Source organism: Rhamphochromis sp. 'chilingali' (assembly GCF_963969265.1).
Source record: "Rhamphochromis sp. 'chilingali' genome assembly, chromosome: 7".
Lineage (NCBI taxonomy): Eukaryota > Metazoa > Chordata > Actinopteri > Cichliformes > Cichlidae > Rhamphochromis > Rhamphochromis sp. 'chilingali'.
The window spans coordinates 16,572,057-16,595,276 of NC_137934.1; the positions used below are offsets into that span (position 1 = coordinate 16,572,057).

General features: G+C 39.2%; 1 protein-coding gene and 1 long non-coding RNA gene across 7 annotated transcripts in view; one reads left to right on the forward strand and one right to left on the reverse strand.

Annotated features, from left to right (window-relative positions):
* Nucleotides 1-23,220, forward strand: part of ppfia2 (PTPRF interacting protein alpha 2) — a 188,181-nt gene that overhangs the window by 136,012 nt on the left and 28,949 nt on the right. For all 6 annotated transcript variants that reach the window (XM_080886013.1, XM_080886014.1, XM_080886016.1 and 3 more), the window contains 6 exons: nt 3,476-3,640; nt 5,029-5,103; nt 12,428-12,538; nt 15,742-15,963; nt 17,456-17,602; nt 22,991-23,125. In XM_080886013.1, coding sequence (XP_080742139.1) covers nt 3,476-3,640; nt 5,029-5,103; nt 12,428-12,538; nt 15,742-15,963; nt 17,456-17,602; nt 22,991-23,125 — 855 coding nt within the window. The remainder of the gene's footprint in view (nt 1-3,475; nt 3,641-5,028; nt 5,104-12,427; nt 12,539-15,741; nt 15,964-17,455; nt 17,603-22,990; nt 23,126-23,220) is intronic.
* Nucleotides 18,751-20,601, reverse strand: LOC308400146. Its single transcript, XR_013972325.1, has 3 exons — nt 20,289-20,601; nt 19,998-20,084; nt 18,751-19,297 (listed from the first exon to the last, which is right to left on the reverse strand). It is a non-coding gene; the product is annotated as an uncharacterized lncRNA (long non-coding RNA).

Genomic DNA, 23,220 nt, shown 5'->3' on the forward strand with positions numbered 1-23,220 from the left:
TTTGTTTTGTAAAAGGGTTCATGCTAATCAAAAATTATCAGTTTTCATCAGCTTAAAATTTTCATTATGTAATAATTATGCTATTTAATTACTTTGAGCATTTGAGTTCAAATGCCACTGAAATTCTTTGTGTTATAAAACCTTTTAAACATTGTCCTTTACATCTGTTTTATATTGATAAATCCAAATTGCAGTTTTAAGCATGTAAATTCCACACATGCGCTTTTACAAAAGGATCATTTAATTCAATCTACACCATGAACAAGCTGGCTAGCATCATGGTTTGTTTGCTTGAAACTAAGAAAGCGTGACTCAGATCTGGTCTTCTGTTGCTGCTCTTACTCAGTTTGGCCTCGAACCGTAACTTGACAACGTGGTCTGGCTCAAATATTTCTCTATGCCGGCCAGTTAGCTAGCTGGCTAACAAGCCAAGCTCTGCAGCAGCAGAACAGTCTGTTGTACCCCGAGTGAAGTGAGTGATTTCATGACAGATTTACGTGATGTCTCACAGTCGCATCAGAGTAGCTGTTGGCACAAAGATAATGTCAGTAATGGACCCAATATGCCTGCTTCATTGGCATAAAAGATCCTTGTCTAGATATGCACTTTTCAATGTCATGCCACATTTTAGGATTTACAACAACTCATTTTGTGCACCACTTAGCCGTGGGTCACGGACCCCACTTTCGGCAGCTGATGTAGAGACAGAGACAGAAAAAACAAGATCGGATAAATAATGAAAATATTTACTGAACGAGATTGGAAATGGGGTGCTGTTGAGTAAACACTGACTTCCTGATTGAATCAACAGTAGGCATTTTGTTGAGTGTGCAGGATTATATATGTAGACATGATGGATGTTGATGGATCTCTCAGGGACACTTGAATCAGAGAGACAAATGAAGAGACTACACTCATACAGCAGTGCTCTGCAGGGGTCTTCTTTTCACTGCAAGTTTTCATTGTTCGACTCTTACACCTCACTCCTGCAGAGATTCTGATCACTTCTGCCTGCTCCAGTGTTTTCTATTGAAAATATATCTTTAGGATCCTGCAGACATCCCCCCATAAAAAAGGAATCAAACATTTTTATGGATTTTGCTGCTTTTGGTTTGTTTTGTCAGGTGTGTTTGACATTAAAATGAGTCAGAATGCTATTGATTATTTCTGTTACTTTATTTGGAACCATATATTGAAGAATATCATATTCTAAGCTAGCACTCTTGTCTTTTTACATTTACATTTTGGGAAATTCAGTTAGATGAAAAGATCGATCCTGTTCTAAATGTTGGACTACTGGCGCTGCACAGTAGTCAGTATACTCAGTTGGCACAAAAAGGAAATTTTGAAAAGGATCTATTGACTTTGGCTAGTGGTAGCCAAATTTACTTGAAACTTTAAGATAACAAAAGTTCATAATATAAACTTTGTAATACTTCATTAAAAGTAAGAAGGCATCTACAGCACGATTATTACTTCTGTAATCTGTAATCATGCTCCAGAACTACTTTTGGCAGCCATGGCTGTAAGGTGTTCAGGCCTGCAAAGTGATCCCAAATCACCATCCACCACCGTGCTTGACATATTTGCAGATGTCTGTCTCTATTTTGGTGTCATCTGTCCAAAGGACATTGTTCCAGGACACATGTTATTTGTTCAGATGCAACTTTACAAACCTGAGCTGTGCTGCCATATTCTTTATAAAGCGATATTTTAAACACTAACAGATCCTTGTAGGGCCAATGTAGATGTAGCTCTTACAAATTTTTGCACTTCGTCTGAGCATTGCGCAGTCTGACCCCTGATTCAATTCGATTGGATGTCTGGGAAGATGGAGACATCGTGTTGCTGACATTAAGCTGCTACCTATCATCTTAATTCGTACAGAAGCAGTCGGTGTGTACTTTGTTTTTCACAGGACTGCATGTTTGTGAAAACTGTCTTTTTGACATGACTGTATATAAAAATTAAAAGTCAAACCAGAAGTGCTATTGGCACAAAGATTAAGACTACAAGGAGCCTTAAATCTGCATTCTTTTAAATAGCCAGCGGGGCATAACACAAAAACATTGGGAAATTACCTTTTGGCTTTCTTCATCTATCATGTTAGTAAAAGCTTTCTGAGGAGTTTATACTCTCAAACTCTAGTTTCAAACTTTGCTGACCACAGCGTGAGCTTAGTTTACTAAATTATGGTCCCATTTAGAATTTAAAAAAATTAAAAAACTAATAAAATTAAAAAAGAAAAAAAATCTTGTTACTTGTTACAGTTATGCTTGAGGGCTAGCTGCCTCAGTATTGGCAATTTTAAGGAGTTTTCATGGTTACTCAGATCTATGTTAATAATTTAGCCTATTTTTACTTCAGCAGAGATGTCAGTGGTATTTTGACTTAATAACAATGGTTTACACTTGGAATACACTTGCAATGGAATACACTTACACCAGCTAACTATGTTAGGTAGTCTCAGATGGAGATGTTTGGACAGTTAAAGGTATGGTGGGAATATAACCAGTAAGGTCAGAAAGAGCACACAGATCATTCTGAGCTGTAACTTTAGCCTATAACCAGATCATTATCTCGAGGCTATATTATTATTGCCCTGGACGACATCAGAGAGGGAAAGAAGTGTCACGATCTGCCTCACTAGGGGAAATGAAATGAAAGCAGACGATCCTACACTGATCTCACAGTGGAACCTGAGCAGGCTACAGTAACAAATAACGTTTTATCTCTGCTGAATAACACACATGATTGTTTACTCCCCGTTTTTGTTGTGTAGTTGCCTTTTGTTTAGCCTGCCTCCAAGCTCCGCATTTCTTCTCTGTCTTTGTGTAGCACTCTGCTGGCTGTTGACTTGACAAGTTACCTCGCAACATAGATTACACTTTTGTGTGTTTTTGTTGAAAGGACAGCGTTGCCTTTGCAGTTATCTGCCCCCTTTTTTATATATACATTGTTCGCACAGTTACATTGATGAGGCGTTGCAAGAATACAAAGCAAACTTTTCTTACTGGAAAACATTCTCTCCAGTGATTCTGAACTTTTATACCATAATTTGGTAATAACTCACAACAGTTTATGAGAATGTAAATAGTGATTATGGCCATTTTAATTGGTAAAAAAAATTTGATGATACTAAGAATAATAATAGATGTTGGTCACATGCCAAGCCACCAAACCACTTTTGTTGCAATTTTTTCTTTTTTCCCAAAGGACTCAGTCTCTGTAAGTAATCGCCTTTGTTGCATGTATATAATGTTTTTTTGATAGTCATGTTTGATTTTTGAAACATTTTTTGAGCCTGATCAAGCACACTTGAAATCATTCCTCTAGCACTTGTAGAAAAAAACCCATAAATAGAATAAGAACAAGAGCCGTGGCTTTCTGTGTTCTCAGAATGTTCATATTTTGGATTCTTCAGCAGTTCTCAGAGTTGATAATAACATTGATTTCTCCTATTTCTTCCCTTTAGTTACTGCTGGAACATCTTGAGTGCCTGGTGTCCAGACACGAGCGGTCACTTCGTATGACTGTGGTCAAGAGGCAGGCTCAGTCTCCTTCAGGGGTCTCCAGTGAAGTCGAAGTTCTTAAAGCACTCAAATCCTTGTTTGAACACCATAAAGCCCTAGATGAGAAGGTAAGGTTGTCAGAATATCTACATTAAATGTGTAACTGTTGGCTTTTTTCAGTTTTACCAAATTTAATGTGTTTGACTTTAATGTGTTGTTTTGATTCGGTTGTATGTCCCTTCTCTGTTGTATTATTATTAATTACTTGTGTGTTTTATATTATTATTGGAGAAAAATACATGTATTTTTGTTTATTCTGGATCAGTCACATGTTATTTACATTTAAAATTCTTTTTTGGTTTTCATAAATGCACAAGTAATTAGTGGGTTTGTGAAAAGTGTAGCTGACGATTAAAAAAAATGATTTGAAAAATTAGGTTTAATGTGTTATATTTCTGCAGTGTGGTGTCATTAGTCATGTCAAAGGCAAGCTGAGTGAGTATTAGCACAGTGTGGAGGTGAAGTAACCAGTTGGCTAGCTAGCTGCAGGAGCTAACCAGGAAAAAAACCTCAGCTACACATACTACAGATCTAGAAAGAAAATAAAAGCCATCAGGAAAAAATGTTTTGCATTGTTACTTTTGAGTCACCTATACTGTATGTATTCTTTCTCCCCAAAACATTATGTTTAATTTTAAATGTTAAACATATTTGTAATAACTTATTAGTTGTGCTTTGCTGGATTCAGATTTGGCTCCACCCCCTAATTATCATATTATAGTATATTATAATGTATATGGATAGATAAAACATTTAAGACCAGATGATACTAACAGTGCTTTATTTTCCTTTTGTGTGATTTCATGCTATCATTTTCTAGTTTTAAGCCTTTACATGTCGCACTCAGTGTTTCTCCTCACATCCCGCTGATTTATGACCTTAGCCTCCTGTGTAATATCAGCACTCCCCCTGTAATCCATTCATCCCCCCCCCGAAAGCCAACATTTATAACACATGTCCAACGTCCACATTGTTTAAGGTAATATAAGCTCAGGCAAATGGGGTCCCGTGTTGGAACAATATCCCAGAGTGGACACAGAGGATCAGCCTCTTCTCATATCTGGTGCACACTCACAATGTGTTGCAAGTAATTGTTCCATCACAGCCATGATGAACCTAAAAGAGACAAAGGGAGAAGTGTAGAAGGGGAATCTCCTCTCCGCAAATGGTGCTTTTAAAGCAGTAAGAGCCGTATAATGCTACTTTGAAGCCCCAGCAAAGTGGTGTTGTAAGGCTAAGGGAGGAAAAGAGGATAGCACCTTCTGATGTGTTAACCCTTGCTTTCCTGGACTGGGATTTTAACAGCGGTGAGAGAGGAAGCTAATGATTGCGTTTTTCAGCTTGGCTCTTTTAAGATCAGTCCATCCCAGTGGAATTAAGTGCAGTGAAGGCTTATAACAGTGCCCATGACAAAGGATCTACAGACAGATTGTGATTCATGTTTTGTGATTTTCAGGTAAGAGAGAGACTACGAGTGTCACTGGAGAGGGTGTCTGCCTTGGAGGAGGAGCTCACAGCAGCCAATCAGGAGGTAATAACCACCACACTCACCAGTAACTACATTAACTGCTTGCTAATGCAGATGTCTTATAAGCAACCAAATGCTTTTAGGCATATGAAAGAAATGTGATGAAAGTGACTTTGAATGTGGCAGATGGGCCAACCTGAGTATTTCAACTGCAGATCTACAAGAATTTTCACACACAACAGTCTCAAGGGTTTACCTCTCTGGGCAGAAATGCTAGAGGAGAATGGCTAGACTAAAAAGTCGGAACCTTATGTTGAAATTTAAAGCAAAAGACCACAGGGGTTCCAATCAGAATCAGAATCAGAATACTTTATTGATCCCTGGGGGAAATTATTTTTTGTTACAGTGCTCCATTTTAAACCAACATTAAGACAAGACAGACAATACGCTAACTAAGAATAGTACAATATATACATATATATACATACATACATACATAAGTCACTTATAAATAAATATTTGGAAAAGAAACATGTGTAGTTGTAGCAGCAAACAGTGTGTTAAGTGGATGCGTTGTACAGGGAGATGGCCACAGGCAGGAATGATTTCCTGTGTCGTTCAGTGGTGCTTTTCGGTAATCTCAGTCTCTCACTGAACGAGCTCCTGTGACTGACCAACATGTCATGGAGTGGGTGGGAGGTGTTATCCAACATTGTCTTTATCTTGGACAGCATCCGCCTCTCCGACACCACCTTGAGGGAGTCCAGCTCCATCCCCACAACATTGCTGGCCTTACGGATCAGTTTATTAAGTCTGTTGGCATCTGCGACCCTCAGCCTGCTCCCCCAGCATGCAACAGCATAGAGGATCGCACTGGCCACAACAGACTCATAGAAAATCCTCAGCATTTTCTGGCAGATGTTGAAGGACCTCAGTCGCCTCAAAAAATAGAGACGACTCTGGCCCTTCCTGTAAAGTGCATGGTGTTTTTAGCCCAGTCCAGTTTGTTGTCAATGTGTACTCCAAGGTATTTATAGTCCTCCACAATGTCAACACTGACCCCCTGGATTGAAACAGGGGTCAAGTGTTTCCTGGTCTTCCTGAAGTCCACGATCAGTTCCTTGGTCTTTGCCACGTTGAGCTGCAGATGATTCTGCTCACACCACGTGACAAAGGAGTCGACCACAGCCCGGTACTCTGTCTCATCATCCCTGCTGATGCATCCAACCACCGCAGAGTCATCAGAAAACTTCTGAAGATGGCAGGTCTCTGTGCAGTGCTAACAAGCTGTGACTAATGGCCACGGTGTAGAATAATGAATATTGTGATATTTTTAAACACACTTTTTGTTGTTTGTGTTGTCAGATAATGCATCATCAGTGATTATGGATTAAAACTAGAATGAATGGGCTGAAATTCCTGGAACCTCAGACTATGGTTTGTTGGTTGTTTTCATACCAATGCATAGTGTCTGACTTGAGGTAGATTATTAGCTTTCTTCATCAAAGGAACACTTAGTAGCATATAGACGAATGGGACAAAGAAAAATTATATTCTTTAATAAGGAATTAAAGACTTTGGCTATTTTATTAATCCTTTGCATAAAAGGCATCAGGAAAAGCAAGCATTTCTAATTTGGAAAACAAATACTATTGTTTCATTTAAGTCATTCCCATCAGACAAATGCATGTCTGTACTGCTTTTTAAGGATTCTGCAAACATGCTCAGTAAACATAATTTTGAACATGCAGAGTTAATGTGATGAACAAGCATTTTTATTTATTCCAATTGCAATGTTTTTTACTCAACCCATCCAATCTTTAAGCATCTAAACCTAAAAAACGACTTAATGTCAAAGTAAAAACCGAGTAAAAACTAACTTCAAAGCACAAAGTTTCCACATGGGAAACTTTGGTCTATAAAATTGTGACTTACTTAATTTTATAGCACTTAAATTCATCTGCATTTTAAAAATCACTGCTGGTGTATGAAGTCACAGACGATGACAAGCAATCTGTCCGATGCCAACAGTGAAGAGAAATATTTCACACTTTGAGATGGGAATGTGCTGAAATAACAGAAAATATATGCTGTTCATGTATTAAACATGTAGATACTATTTATATATACATGCAGTATCTCAAGACTTGTGTTGAGTTGCATATTCCGAACAAACATAACATATATACAGGAACATATACTACTTGTTTACGTGGATGCAAACCTAATACATACTGTGATGTGTCCTGAATTTTGTATCTGCTCTGAAACCCAGAAACATTTACGGTACCTCGACAGGCTTCACTCTACCTCAGCTTATCAGTGGCTGCGGCGAAGCACTGACAGTACATCGGCCACTGTTTCCTTGGTGGCCTTTCCGTCTTCACCTCCTAGTTCGGGCTAGAGTAGGATTTGCACTGCAGATGGTCCTGTTCCAGCTGAGGAAAAACCCTCAGGCTGCCACTTCACAGCCTGTCAGACATGCCAGCCTGACACTCGGGCCTGGCGTAAAAGTCACTAAAAGGAAGAGAAGAAGAAAAAGATGGGAATGAAAAGCAATAGGGGGAATGGTTGGGAGGCGTGTGGCGTGGGTGGAGGGACAGACGGAGATCTAGTGTGAGAGGAGAGAGAGGGGGTAAGGATGGAAAAAAAAGGCATAGACAGGCAGAAGACACAAATAGACATGGCAGGTGGGATGCAGAGGCAGGTCGTGTGTGGAGGTATGTGTATTAATGAGAGTGCAGGGCTCCACTTGGTCAGAGCACCTCTGAAAGAAACCGAAGGACAGAAAAAGTGAAGCTGTAATGATATGTTTTGATGGCGAGTAAAGTCGCTAGGGGTCAAAACCCAAGATTTGATAGTGTGCGATCTACCAGACAAGGAGAGAATTGTAGAAAAGATTGAAAACTTAAAAAAGTAAACCTAAAGGCCAGCGGTACCTAAATTCTTCTCTTTTTCTCTTTGACAGTTTTTCCTGAAGTCTTGTTTTTTAACTGCAGAAACTCTGACAGACATCTCAGCAGCACCTTGAAATATTTCTCACATCACACTTCCAAGCTTATAAAGACCATACAGTATTTCTGTGTGGCTGTCCCTCTCTAATGGTTAACACAACACTTGTCAGAGCTGCGGACAGATGAGTGATTAGACCTTGAGGTGATGGAGGGTGGAGGTGGTGGTGGAGAGGATGGTTAAACCGGCTTTGCCGAATAAAAATGTCCACGCTTAAGAGGCTCCAGGGAGGCAGGCGGATCCGTGAGCCCGCAAACTGGTAATTGATTTGAGATGGAGGTCTATTATGAGTCCCATTTCCCTCCAGGAATTTAGACAATGTGTCCATGCTTGAAGAAATCAGCAGCCTTTAACCTCATGCAGTCACAGGTGTTTAAGTGGCCCCACACTGATTGCTGCTAGTGATTGCAGTTCTATCTGTGGAGCATTTTGGTATCTATCTGAGGATGAATTGTTGCTTACCAATTATTTGATGTTAATCAAAACAGACATATTTTTAAGACACTGTTAAATTCCCAAAGGTAGCTCAATAGCTCATTTGAATCTATCACAACCATACAAGATCAAGGCAGATAAAATAATATGTATCAAATATTATTTTATGCAGTCATACCAGATTCTTAGCAACTCAACCCTAGTTACACGTGGTGATTGACCATTTGTAACTTTCAGAGGCTTAAAATGAAATTGACTAATGAGCTATTTTATGGTCATGTGAAGTCTGTTCCTTCATTATTGTTGAAGGAACAGGGAACATTATTTGGCAAAGTATGCAAATGATGGCCCCGCCCCTCCCTGAGCCTGGTTCTGCCGGAGGTTTCTGCCTGTTAAAAGGGAGTTTTTCCTTCCCACTGTCGCCAAAGTGCTTGCTCATAGGGGGTCATTTGATTGTTGGGTTTTTCTCTGTATATATTATTGTAGGGTCTACCTTACAATATAAAGCGCCTTGAGGCGACTGTTGTTGTGATTTGGCGCTATATAAATAAAATTGAATTGAAAGAAATTGATTTGATTTCAAGTGTTGCATTTTGTGTTTGTTTTTTTTTTGTCTTTTTTTTGGATAGGAGGAGCTCCTAAAGAATGTTGATGCAAGTGAAAGAGGCTAAAAAAACAAAATAACCTTAATGAGTAGTGAGTAGCCAAAATCAACAATCTGGCGCATTCTTAATAAGTGGAACTCAATTGGCTAGCTCTGCAACACCAACACCTTTATGAATGTAAAGGACAGTTTACAACAAGGTCTAAATAACAGGTTGCAACAACAAGCCAGATTAGACAACAAAATTAATTGATCAGAAGTATACCACATCATCTGTCTAATATGGTAGAGATAATGTTGTGAGGCGGGCATGTATGATAGTGGAACTACCACTAGTGTTTATAGGTGATGTGACTGCTGATAGAAGTATGGATTCTGAAGTGTACAGGGCTATACTCTCTCTGCTAATATTCGACCAGATGCTGCAAAACTGAGTAGACAGCACTTCTTAGTGCAAATGGATAATGGCCTGAAGCATACTGGAAAAGCAACCCAAGCGTTTCTTAAGGCAAAGAAATGGGATTATTTTCAATAGCCAATAGAGTCATTTGAATCTGTTTTTAACAATTTAAAGCAGCTTTAATGGTGTGGTAATATAAGATTTGATAATCGGATGTATAGAAAGGTAACATCTGACCCATGAGCCGATGTGGGCTAGCACTGAGGTCCTTACAGGCTGAGCTTGATCCAAACCAGCACTATGCTCAGTAGGAGAAATACTCTGTTCACGGTTTTTCAAATAAAAGCTGGCAGAAAAGGTTGAGAATGGCAACAGCAGTACTTTTTTTCTTGCTTTTGCAAAAAAAAGACTGACCTAATTCTTTTGGGATTTTGTAAAAGAAAGAAAACTAATACATGAAATGAAATCTCCTTTGACCTAAAACATTTGATAAACATGTTTTATGTGTGGTCATGCATTTTTCCCCAGGTGTGTGATTGATTCTATTTTAAGTGCATTGCACCAAACTTGCTTTTCCCCAAATCTCACCTTGACGTCATCAATCTTTCATACTCTAAGAGCAACCTGTGACACCCGTGGACACACACACTCACACATAGCCATTCTTATTTCACTCCTTCCCATTTTCCTCCAATTTCTACTTCATCAGACATTCCTGTCAACACAGAGCCCAGAAGTGCTAAAGGAAGATAAGGAAATTGTGATGCTGCGTTGTAAAAGAAGCTCCACTCGTCCTTGTGTCCCTCGTCACCCTTTTCATTTTGCATCTGGCAAACTTCTCTCTGTCTTCTTTCATTTCAGCGATGGAGATGCATCAGTAGCGCCCCATTCATCAATTGTGCCTTTATGTCATGGGTGGCGTTGGTGTTTGATCTCTGAGATGGAGAAATTACAGACAATCTCAAAATAATGGCACTGGAACATACGGAGGCATAATTATGCCCTCATTAAAAATAATGAACAGAAGATGCTTTGTAGACAGAGTGCAGCAGAAAAGAAGAATCCAAGCTGCTGCTGGCAAAGTTGAGTGTGAAGGAAACCCTGTCTGTGGAAGGTGGGAGATAATCTTCTGTTCTCACTCGCAACTTTAAAGAGGTCCCGACATTAACTACGACTCGTGTCCAGGTGTCAATGAGGGCAGGTTGGGATCTGAGTTTAAACTGGATCATGTCAAAGTCACTTGATTGCATTGTTTGTTTTATCGACAGCGGTTTCATTGATTGTCCTCGGGCTCCTCTTGCTGTTCCGATCACAACAAATGTCTGTTGCGGAAAGAGAGAGAAAAGACGATTTTAAAGCATCGCAATTTGTTTTCAACGGCGACGATCACTCAGCATTTCCATTCTCAAACTGTAATTATTTATTAGAATGATTAGTAATGGTAGTTGGATTGTCATAAATGATGGTGCTGGCTGCTTGGAAATCCTGATCGAATCATCCATAAAGAGAAGGACAAAAAGGAACATGCATGATTTGAGAGTCCTACATGGTTCAGAGATTAAAGCTTTTCTGAAGCTTCCGAGTACTCATAGAGGAGAATGCAGCTTTAATCACATCACGCTATCAGCATGCCTCATGTACTGTAGTAATTGTTGGGGGGGGGGGTTGTTAGGAGCTCCTCCTTTTTTGTTCGTGTAGAGAATAACTGTAAAACTATTTTAGTGCTAGAGTTGTCTTTCTGGTGGTTATTTACTTTTTAGGGGAGGTTTCAGAGATTGAGACCAGTGGACAGTGGTGTAACTTTGACTGCTTCTGTCTGCAAAAATAAACGGAACACACTGTACCAAGCTTATTGTTGAAATAAAAGCAGACAGTCTTTTCACATTTTGAACAAATCTCCAGGTTGGCCAAATTCATTTTGAACAGGAGCACAATAGCACACAGAAATATCATCACCAGTGCTATTTTAACATCCCTCACAGTTTGCAGACTGACTTTGTGGCTTTTCTTAGTTTTCCATTGCAGAGAGGAGCATTGAGGATCTGCCCTGTTTCAGTTTTACTTTCAGAGCCAGGACTGCGTGTGTTGGCTTGTATTTCTTACTCTGTTTTGACTTTCTTTTCTCAGGGGAATCATTAATTCATACATTTCTTAAAGCTGCACTGTGTTTACTTTAGTGCAGCTGGCCTATGTTCGACCTCAATAAAAGATTGATGCATTCGCAACACGTTATTTTCGTATTCACCTTAGTGCTAGTGTAGGATACACGGAGAAAGTCTTAGAAGAAGTTATCCATTCTGCTAGTTAATATTTAGTGGCCTACCTGGGACGAATGAATGGCTGCTCTCCATAAGCATTAGGCTCTGGAAAGAAGTACTTCAAGAAGTACTGTGAACTAGTAGGCAGCAGGTACACTGTCAACCTCTCTCTCTCTTGAAGTGAGTGATAATCATATGTTGTCAGTCAAAGCCAAACCAGAATGTTATTGTTGTCAGACACCCCTGTGACAGGGTTAAGGCTTCAGGATGGCTGATGGTGGGGAAATAAAGCACTTGGTTTGCAAAACTCAATAATCACAAGGTTTCCATGAATGTTGGTTAAAGTAATGTTCCAAAATTCCTATGCAGTGTGATATACTGTAATTTACTAGCGTTGCATAAGAGAGGGAAAATGATTAGTTAACCAAGGATTGCAATTATGTGTGGTTGTGGTTTTATCCTCATCGTGTGTGCAAACAAGAGGCTCATTCAAGAGGCTTCGCTAAAAGCTAAAAGTTCTAAAGCCACACTGAGGAAGATGCCAGCCTTAAAAGTGAGTTTGTTTTTTCGTCTCACACAAACTGTGTTGCTGTGTGCAGGCAAGTGTGTGCGGAGGGGGTTTTTTGTTGTATTTTTATTTTTTTTTTACTTCTAACCCCATATTTTTGTGTCCCACAGATTGTGGCCTTACGGGAACAGAATGCTCACATCCAGAGGAAAGTGGCATCAGGTGAGGGAGGAGAGGACATTTTGGAGGGCAGTGAAGCTCAACAGAAGGTCCATGGCAAGGTGAGCTCCCTTGATTTAAATATGGGTGGAAAAAATGGTCAAAATTATGTGTGGATCTATAATAACTACACTACACTTTAATAGTCTGTACATTATGGCAATATTTGCACTTGTTGTTTTTGATTAAGATATAGTTTATTCTAAAAATGTGCATAGTATTATGTATGTATATATTAAATATACTTACTGTGGCGGTCATACAGTAACCCGGATGTTTTCCATTTCAAAATAAAAGCACTACCAATCAGTATTTTGTCTACAACCCTGCTGTGGTGGCGTTACACAAATAATTCCTGTACATTTAGTTCCCCCTGCTGTATTGGCATTTTGACTTTAAAGTATTGCAGCGACTATCACATGGTTTTGATCATACATTTATTTACCTCTGCAGGCATTCTGAAGGAGTTAGGCGAAAACTCCAACTGTGATCTCACCCCCTGCCATTATGCAGGAGCACACATGGACATCCATAGCTGAATACAAATTTCCTTTTGATTATTATTTTAACAGCATAGGTGTAGGTGTAGATTACGCTGATGCCTTTTTATGTCAGAAGCACGCGAGCCCAAAATGATGCACCTTAAAGGCAAACGCAGATGCAGGATTTTTACTTTTTTTTTTTTTTTTTTTTTTAATACATGCAGACAGCAGCAGAGGATACCTGGGTAGATCAATGGAGACGTTATTACTTGGCTGGTCTGCTGGGGAACGAGGGTTTGGGGGATGGGAGGTGGTGGTGGTGGGGGATTGGGAGTAAAGAGATGAAGAGCGTGTGAGTTTGAGGGATGTGATAATGAGGAGACAGCCATCATCTGCTCTGTTTTGTGTAGATAAAATAAGAGAGTATGAACATGTGTTGTTTGGCACATTTGTTTTGTGATACGGTGAAGAAAGAACACTAACCTTGCAGTAATGGTGAGGGTCAGTTATTCAGCATGACTGTAGTCAGAGTGACTGACAGAGATGTAGAAGGAACTGTCAGGAAGGGGACAATGGCAAAACCTGCCCACCGGATTCTTTCATTCATACACACATATATATATATATCTTGGTTTGTCACTCCATCAGTTTTTGCACCACTGAATTACAGACCACCTCTTCTGTAACTGAAGGGACAGATCTGTCTTTTAGGTTTCATGTCATAGGTTTTATCTAATTTCTTAATGACGTGACTTTCAAATGCTGCTTATCTGCTGTAGACGGTGTTTTAGCCCTGTCACTTTAAGCTAATAGCTTTTTGAGAATCACCTTGTTGGTACAAGAATATTTTGTCTGACAAACTGCATCATCTTTGGGATTTTTTGTATATTCAACTAAAGAAATAGGAACAAATGATGTGTTTTTGCAACAGACTGCTAGTACTAACGTGCCTAGATGCAATTAAAATGTGGTTATTTGCTTATTTGTCTGTTATGTGTAGTTCATCTGTTTAGTAAGGTGCTTTTTTATGTTTAGATAATTCATTAGGCAGCGTTAAGTGGCCTAATAAACAAAAACATTCCTCTTAGTGAAAAAGCATCTTATGTTCAAAGAAGAAACTTTGAAAGACCTTAAGAAAGTTTGGAGAACTATTGCTCAAGGCCAACATTAGTTCTCAGAGCAAAATATAAAGAATTGAGGGGCATCTCAAGACTATCTGTCCATCTATCCATGCAGGCATGAATGAGAGCAGTTGTTTCATAGCCAAACTTAACCATTTTTAAAGGTCATTCAGAGTTAAAAAGCAATACACCCCTTTGAAATGTTGGGTAACTCTTATTAACATTGTCCCTTTAAACTATCCTGGTCCTAAATGGTACAAATCTGTGAAACAAGCCCATCGATGGAAACCCCAGATACAAAGAGGGACAGCTGAGCCATTTGGCAATAAAGAAGATATAAAATTCTTTTATGAGCATGGCCCACTGCTGGCATGCTCGTATTAAAATCACTGGTGTGATTTAGTGGATCCTGTTCCTTGCTCAAGTGAATCATTGATCACAGGCAGCAGACAGAGAGGCCCAATTAGGTTTGTCCTCACAGATGGATGGCCAAAGATGGGCAGCTGTGCCTCACAATACAGCAGGAAGACAGAGGAAGATGGAGAATGAAGAGATCAGTTTCCCTCAATCCTCTCATTCACCTTACTGTAACTCAATTGAGCATAAAAGCAAGATTTGTTTTTTTAAACTATGCATGTTTGTTATTTAGCACCGATAATAAGGTTGTTTTCCTCTGTTGTTCTTGCCCCTAAACTCTTTTGTAAGCTGAATCTCTGCGGTATCCTCCTCATTAATCTACCTCATGCAGAGACCAGGAGAGCTGTACGGAGTGGAAACCTTGCAAATCTAATCAGATTACTTATGCAAGTGTCAAAACAATTTCTCCAGCAGAGTCTGGTGTGATTCAGTCTTTGTGACCATCCAGAATCAAAGCAGGGGAAGAACCAAAGCCGTGAGCTCCTGAACTTGAATTTATTAGAATGCAAATGTATGTCATTCTCAAAAGCAGACATGGTATCTGAAGTGGAAGCATGGCTGATTTCTCAGGGCCCACTTGAATACACGACAGGAAGATGAGGCATGACAGGAAATCAGAAAATTGCTTTGCACCATTGTTCATTTTTACTCTCGATAGTGTGTTTATTTTCCTGCATTCAAAGCTCAAACTTCTATTTTTGATTTAGGTACTGGGGTTTTTACTAGGTTAACACTTGAAAAAAGAAAGAAAATATAATCACTTGTTATCGCGATTATTGTGGGGCAAGTGTGCATTCTGAATGGACTTACAAGACACGTTTCAGGATTCGGGATATAATTTAACATCCAAAAGATTTATTTCAACTGCAAGGAAAAAGTTCTAGTTAGAATGTTAACTTAAAAGAAAGAAAGAATTTTTTTACTTTGATTAGCCACAACATTAACAACCAATTTCCAAATCCTGTACTAACCCTCACTTGTCAGTGATCTTATTACTACTTTATTATTACCTTATTACCTATATACCACAAGCCTCACTTAATTTGTGAGTTTTAAAAGACGTCATGCAAGGGAATTCATTTTTAAAAAAGCTCTTAAATTCTTTTTAAAGTACACTAAAAGTTAGAAATCATCCCCAAACATCCCTTGGCAAATTTTGTGCTTCATGACGCATACATATTTTTGGATAATTTTCCCTTTTCATATGTTGACCTCTTACTCCACGTCCCCCTCTTTCCCCTCCAGCGTCTGTCCAATGGCTCTCTGGAGCCGGCCCATGAGGCGAGTCAGGTGGTCGAGCTGCAGGACCTGCTGGAGAAGCAGAACTACGAGTTGGCCCAGATGAAGGAGCGCATGTCCTCCCTCTCCTCCCGGGTTTCCGAGGTGGAGCAGGAGCTCGAGACCGCCCGCAAGGACCTCATCAAGTCAGAGGAGATGAACAACAAGTACCAGAGGGACATCAAAGAGGTCACAGCACAGAAACTGAGCACAGGGGGAAGCATACACACACACACACACACACACATATTCGCATGGGGATAACAGTTGCAAGAGAAACATCAAAGACAGCGAGCAGTGGTCTAAAAACAGCTTCTATTTGCATATGCTCTCACACTCTCCCCAGCTCTTTATTACTCCGTCTTTTTCTCACATAAAAACATGCACATTGACTTGTGAACGTATAAGGTCTTTCATAATGCCTTCATCGGGTGAAGTGAGTTAAGTGAAGAGTCCTTGAAAAAATATCTAAATATACACTTCAGATAAACACTTCTCTAGGCCTCAAACTAACACTTAATGTTAAATAAATAAATAACCATTTGTATTTCTTGAACGGGTTCAAGACTGTTGATGCATGAAGCACAAAAAAGAGCCAGTTGTGTCCAAAACTGGCAATTAAGATCCAAATAATAGTCCTATTTATTATATGTCTGTGCAAGGTTAATATCAGTGAAGTGGGCTGGATATGAACATAAGCTGATGCCCCTGTCGCCTGGGGATGAAATTACTATTGATTTCTAACGATGTGGGCAGAGGCAGTTATCGTGGGCTGACAAACATGGGCTTATCAGGCCAATCGTGTTTTATTACCCTGCAATGCCTTCTCTTACAGCAGCAGTTTATTTAGTGTTCTAAGAATAACTGTTATTATTTGTATGGTTTGGAAACAATGGGTGCTACCGCAAGTTTGTGTCTGAAGCAATTCTCCATGGAGGAAATTAAGTCTGAGAAATTCCATGATAATGTTGCCTCTGTTCATGACAGCAGCGCATGTTTGTATTTTATGAGGCTTTATTTGTTATTAACTTTTGTGCACATTCTAGGGATAAAAGTTTGATTTTGCAGACTTGCAGTCTGGTTTCTGTGTGCATTCCAGGAAGTGGTTGAAGAATCTCTAATTCAATTCCGTTCACTTCAGTTTTACTTACTCAGTGCCAATTAACAATAATGGTGAGCTCAAGGTTCTTTATATTGTAAAGTAAAGACCCTGCAATATCTGTATATCTGCAATATCCATCCATTCACTGTCTGCTGCTTATCCTGGCCTAAGTAGAGACACCCAGACTCCTTTACTTCTTCCAGGAAAAACTGATGACATTTCTTCACCGTATACTGGGTCTAGTCTGAGATCCAGTATACGGTGAAGAAATGTCATCAGTTTTTCCTCCTGGTAGGACATGTCTAAAAACCTTATTTAGAAGGTGCCCAGGAGACATCCTAGTCATCCCTGAACCACGTCAGCTGTCTCTCAGTGTTTCGATGTGGAAGCTTAGTGGCTCTAGGTGCTGAATGCCCAAGCACCCTGTCACTTAAGGGAGGGTCCAGACACCCTATGGAGTTTTCATCTGGTGCTGATATTAAAGTAGTGTACAAATTCCATGTGTGCAAAGCAGCAGGAGAAAATATTACACCCAAAGTTGATGTTATATTAAGTCTTTTTTTGTGTGTCTCTATACAGGCCATGTGTCAGAAAGAAGACATGGAGGAACGGATTGTCACGCTGGAGAAACGTTACCTGAGTGCCCAAAGAGAAGCCACCTCTGTGCATGACATCAATGACAAACTGGAGAACGAGTTGGCCAATAAGGAGGCATTCCTCAGACAGGTCTGTAAAGTCCACTCCAGGGTTAGTGTGAGCCATGTAATCACATTAATCAGCTCTCTGGGATTACTATTTTCTTCCAAAAAATGGGTCCAGATGGCAGCTGCAGTGCACGATTCATTACTGTATCATCAGTCGTATTTTTCTTACTGGATTCAGAAAAGAATCAGCCAGGAAAAATGTGTAAGATGGTTCCTGTCAGTTAACATAGTCCTTTGAGCAGTTCCACAGAGGTCTGGCATTGAGAAAACCTCTTCACATCGTGGTAGATAATGTAAGAGGAAATTACTACTGTGGAAGAAATTTTATAAATGTTTACTTTGTGCAGATGCACATGGCTCACATGTGATTTCTTCATAATTGACATAATGCTGCAGAATATGGTCAAGCGATTGTACAGATTTACTCTCCTTTCAATTATTCTTTGTGATTCATTGCAGCCAATTAGATAAATTGCATGGCCATAGAAGATCTAGTGGCATTTTTATGAGTAAAGGCTTAAACACTGTCTGGGCTCTGGAAGAATAGAAAGAATTTCTGATATGAGTAGAAGTAATTAGAGTGACACCATCAGTCCCTGTTTGGATTTACTGTGTGGAAAGTTATTTAGACACTAATTTATATTTTAGTTATAATTCTCAACAATTTTCTTTAGCATAATGTTTACTTTAGACATGTACATCACAACTACAGTGACTATTTAAAACAATTGTGAAATCCCCTAGACCAGTTAATCTGGGGGTACCTTAGAGACGAGACATCACCTGGTGATCACTGGTCATGAGGGAAAATATATATTTTCCGCAACCAGATATAAGTGGTTACTGGTTGTCGCCAAGGAAATGTGGTCACAAAGACGACGTTGCTCCATGTGATTGCTTTGGTTGCAATTTCATGCCAGCAACTACCAGAAACAATTCGACAGATTGGAGAATACACATTTTTTCATAGCAGATGAAAGTTGCCGGCGTCTGCCTGATCAGTCTCTCGTCCTGCATGGGCTTTAGCCAGAGGCGGAGCCAGACATTTGAAACACCCGGGGCTTAGCCCAAAAGGATAGTATGCATGTGGGATTTTTTTTTCCCTTGGGGGGGGGGTAGAAATGACTGAAAGATTAATAGGCTCTGTTTTGAGTTTTGTTCAAAAAAGAATGACTTCATATAGGGAAAAATATATATCACATGTGCAGAACACCTTAAACTAGTTTTTTAATTAAGCAGCAAGGCATAACAAAATCAGGGCTGTATCAAGACACGAGGACTAAACCCCAATTCAACCAGACCAAGAACTGATCCAGAATTAAAACAGGACTACAACAGTTCAAAATCAGGACTACTTGGGACTTAACCAAGACAGAATCAGAATCAGAACTAGATGATAGTAGCACTAAAAATCATCATAGACCTGCACTACATTTATTTTTTAATTTTACCAAAGTACAATATTTAGATTGAGAAAGGTTTATATAATTATTTAGCCTTGTTGTGCAAACAAGCCTTCATAACTTAATAAATATAGAATTTGAAAAATAACAAACCTAAAAAGAAACACTAGGTATGAGATACATGAGTACCTATGATACGGTGATACTTTTGGTAAACAACCATTTGACTAACATGTGTGTCTCACCTGCTCTTGTTCATCTCTGTTCTGTCCTCATTCTCCATCTCCCTCTCTGTTCCTCTCTCCCTCTTTGTGCTGACAATCATCAAATATACAGATATTTACAAACTCTTCAGATCAAAACACAAACACTTTTTAATTGTAACATCAAATCAGACTAAATGTTTATTTTTTTAGATTGATAAATATAAAAAACATATTTGTTAACTTTAAGAGTAAAGAGAGAAATCGTCTGTATTTCTTAATTGCAAATGGCACCAAATTGTATTCAAAATTGAGCCACACTTATGGAGCTCCACAGTTCTTTTCCTGGTGTTTTGGTTGACATCTCTTGATTTTCCCATGTCACAGAAACAGGCTCTGTGGTTTTGCCTTATATGCATCCACAGCTGTGCCACCAGTTTACTCACATGGACTCTACTAACCTATCAGAAGCTTCTTCAGCTCAGAATGGAATCGTCTGGAGTTTTCTTATTAATTAACAATAAACTTAGTGTACATGTACTCCTAAATTTGATGAAAGTGATAAAAAACAGAAAGCTCTGTCTCTCTTTATTCTGACATTTAACTAATTCAAAAGATATTTCAATATTTATCTAAAACAAAAGTTTACTCTAAATTGATGTTGTGCAGTAAAAATGTTTTATGTTTTCTCCCTAAAGTGTAAATATCTGGTTACAAATGTGAATATCCTGCTGTGTACTGAAATTCCTCTTGTTTTGCATACAAATATACTGAACAACATACAAAGCATAATATATAAAATAACATTTACCTGAGTTTTTCTTTGAAAGAACCCTCTAATGTCCATTCTTATATTTCAGTACATAACTGAAACCGATTTAGTCGGGGAGGGTAAGAACTGAAAATATGAAATAAACACACGTAAGCTAAGAATCTCTAAAAAAAAAAATAGCATTTGTTCGGCTTTTCATTTCGCCATTTGTTGATTCACTTGAAGAGCAAGTAACGTAATATTGGTCAAGTGATCAGTTTGATATCAATCTTCCGTGATGCACCGTCATATTTACATTATTTGTACGGTACGAATGATTTGCTTTGGTACCTGGTCAAACTTAAGCTCTCCTTAGTATGGCTGGCTCCGTCTCTCCAACAGCGCACTGACGGGCAGCAGCTGCCCCGCCCCCTCGCTCAGTCGCTTAGTGCCTGAGCTTGGATCATACCAATATCAGGGGGGGATTCACGCACAGTCGTAAATTCCCACAGTGTGCACTATGTGCTTCGAATATTGTGTGTACTTTTTGTTTTATACAGTTGTCAGCCAGGCATCTAACTATGAAAAAATTGCACTCCAAAATACCCCGGGCTTCTGACAAAACAACCCGGGCTTAAGCCCAGTAAGCCACCCCCACGCTCCGCCCCTGGCTTTAGCCATGAGTTTCAAAGCGACTGGCAACCATTTCCACCACATTTTTCATTTGCAACTGGCGGTTGCCATTTAGTCACTAACTGATCTCTGGGCATGTGTGACTAAGCCTAACCTGAAACAAATACAATTTAAAATCTAAAACCTGAACAAATTTGAGAAGAAAATTTAACTGTTGACTAAAAGTAAAAGAGCAATAGAGAGAGACAGTCAAAACAAAGAAATAAGAAAATATATTTAGATGAAAGCAAAAAATGGCACAGTGGGTTATTAGAAAAGCTAATAGTATGAAATATGTTAAAACTGTCTGCTAAACATATAAAACATTGAAATGGTTAGCTCACAGTGTAAGTACATGAAATTGTGATATAAAATCATGACAAAAGATCAAAATAATTGAAACAGCTAAAATTCTGAAACCAGGTGGAAATTATTAGCTAAAACTTTAACTGTTGAATTTGTTAGCTAAACGTACTGGATAAACAGTTAAAAAAGCTAGCTAAAAAACAGATTTAAAAAAGTAGTTTTAACTAAAGATATAAACTGTTTGAATGGCTGAAATAAAAACTCAATACTTGGCACTAAACTAGTAAGAGTGTTTGCTAATCATAAGTATATAGTTAACAGAATGTAATCGCTAAAAGTAAATGGTAAGCTAATTTCATCCTGCCAGATGATTACATAGGGTGGGGGTTGTTAACCTTTGCTAGCCAGTCATTTTTCACTCAGGAAATGTGTATGAAGCCACAACTTAAGAAGAAACCACTTATGTATTTACAGCCATGACGTTTACAAGGGAAAGGGTCTATGCAAGGGGTATGCTTGAACCCTAAAGGTTTTTTTAAATGAACTCCTGCTACCATACATAAACAGACTTTTTTGGTAAATATATGCACAAAGTTTCACTTGCTATTGTACTGGGCTCTGGCTGCTGATGTCTGAAGATTACTTGGTATAGAGACATGAAGGGATGAGAAGAAATGGCAAGCAAAATGGCAAAAAGGATGGGTAGTAGGATACCTAGGGAGGATATAATAAACAAAAACAAACTGTCATGTTTCCCCTGTGTCATCTCAAGCACGTGGGATGGCGATATGGGTTGAGGCAGAAAATATCACTGACACACAACACAAAGTATACTTGGCCTGCTAGAGTCTAATTATTGCACGCTGAGCTGCCAGGCCCGGAGCTTCGGGGACCAGAGCATCTGTCGCCGATGGCAAAGGCTGCCAAGCCAGTCCTTAAATAAGTCTTAAAACTGATCCCAAGCTAGTGAGGGAGAAAATTCTTACTGTCCAATGGGGAAGCAAGTCACTTGTTTCCAGTTTCATTTAATGCTAAGTTTGAGTTCCATCTTAATGATAGCAAGTACCAGCTGAATGCCTAATCAGGATCTGCATCAGCTGTCTATAAGTTGCCAGTGTCACTCTTGGCAGTGCAGACTCTGACTCTGCTATTCTAAAGAAGAGATGAGGCACACTGCCAGAGTGTGCCTCATCTCTGAAAGACAAACATTTGTGATTCTATTTTCTAACAGGCAATTATGCTCTGCTGACACTGAATAGGAAGAAGGAAGAGAATCACATTTATAGAGTTCATTTTCGTTATACTCTGTTAACAAGGACAGCATTGGAACACACTGAAAACTCTTTCATTCAAATAGTGTAGTGTTCTAATAATCTGCTCATACTTTAATTTGTCATTGCTAGGGTTTGTTGTTATTGCAAGAAAAACACTATTCTGGATTTCTTTTCTGGATGATGTATGGTCAAAGCATTGGAAGGTAATTTATTGAATAAATCTCCTGTGTAATCATTTATCATTCTTTCTTTCAGCATTAAGCATTCCTGCAAATTTATTGGCTTCAAGGCAATAAGTTAGAACCCAGATTTAAGCTAAGTGCAGATCCTTAGTTGGTTTAGAGTGTTTAAATTTATTTCAGTGGTTGTGTCTCAGGAAGTAGAGCAGGTCATCAGGAGGTTGGTGGTTTAATCTCTGGCTGGTCCAATTCGCATCCAAAGTATCTGTGTGCAGGATACAGAACCCCAGGTTGCTCACAGATGCATCCATTGGAATTTGAATGTGTGTGAATGTTAAATAGAAACCACTTACATGTCGATGCAGTGCTACTGTGAATGTAACATGTTGTATAGAGTGCTCAAGTAGAATAGATAAGCGCTATATAAGAACCAGTTCAGTACATTAACTTTGACTGTCGGCTAATGTGACTCTTTTCCTCACAACGTGCACATTTATATTTTTTGTTTACTTTTGGCTGCAATCCCTCCACAAAATCTGCAGGAAGCCAGATACAAAATCTCATAAGTCTCGTTGTTCAACTATCAGCTAATGTTTTTGCTGTCTGTGGTGTTTGAGTGCAGATGGAGGAGAAGAACAGACAACTACAGGAGAGGTTGGAGCTTGCAGAACAGAAACTCCAGCAGACCATGAGGAAGGCTGAGACACTCCCGGAGGTTGAGGCCGAACTAGCCCAGAGGATAGCAGCTCTCACCAAGGTAAGCGCACACGTTTGTACATATTGTACATTAACACACATGCTGTTGACGTATTCCCACAGATGCCCTCGTTTTTTTTTTTCTGTACATTTGTG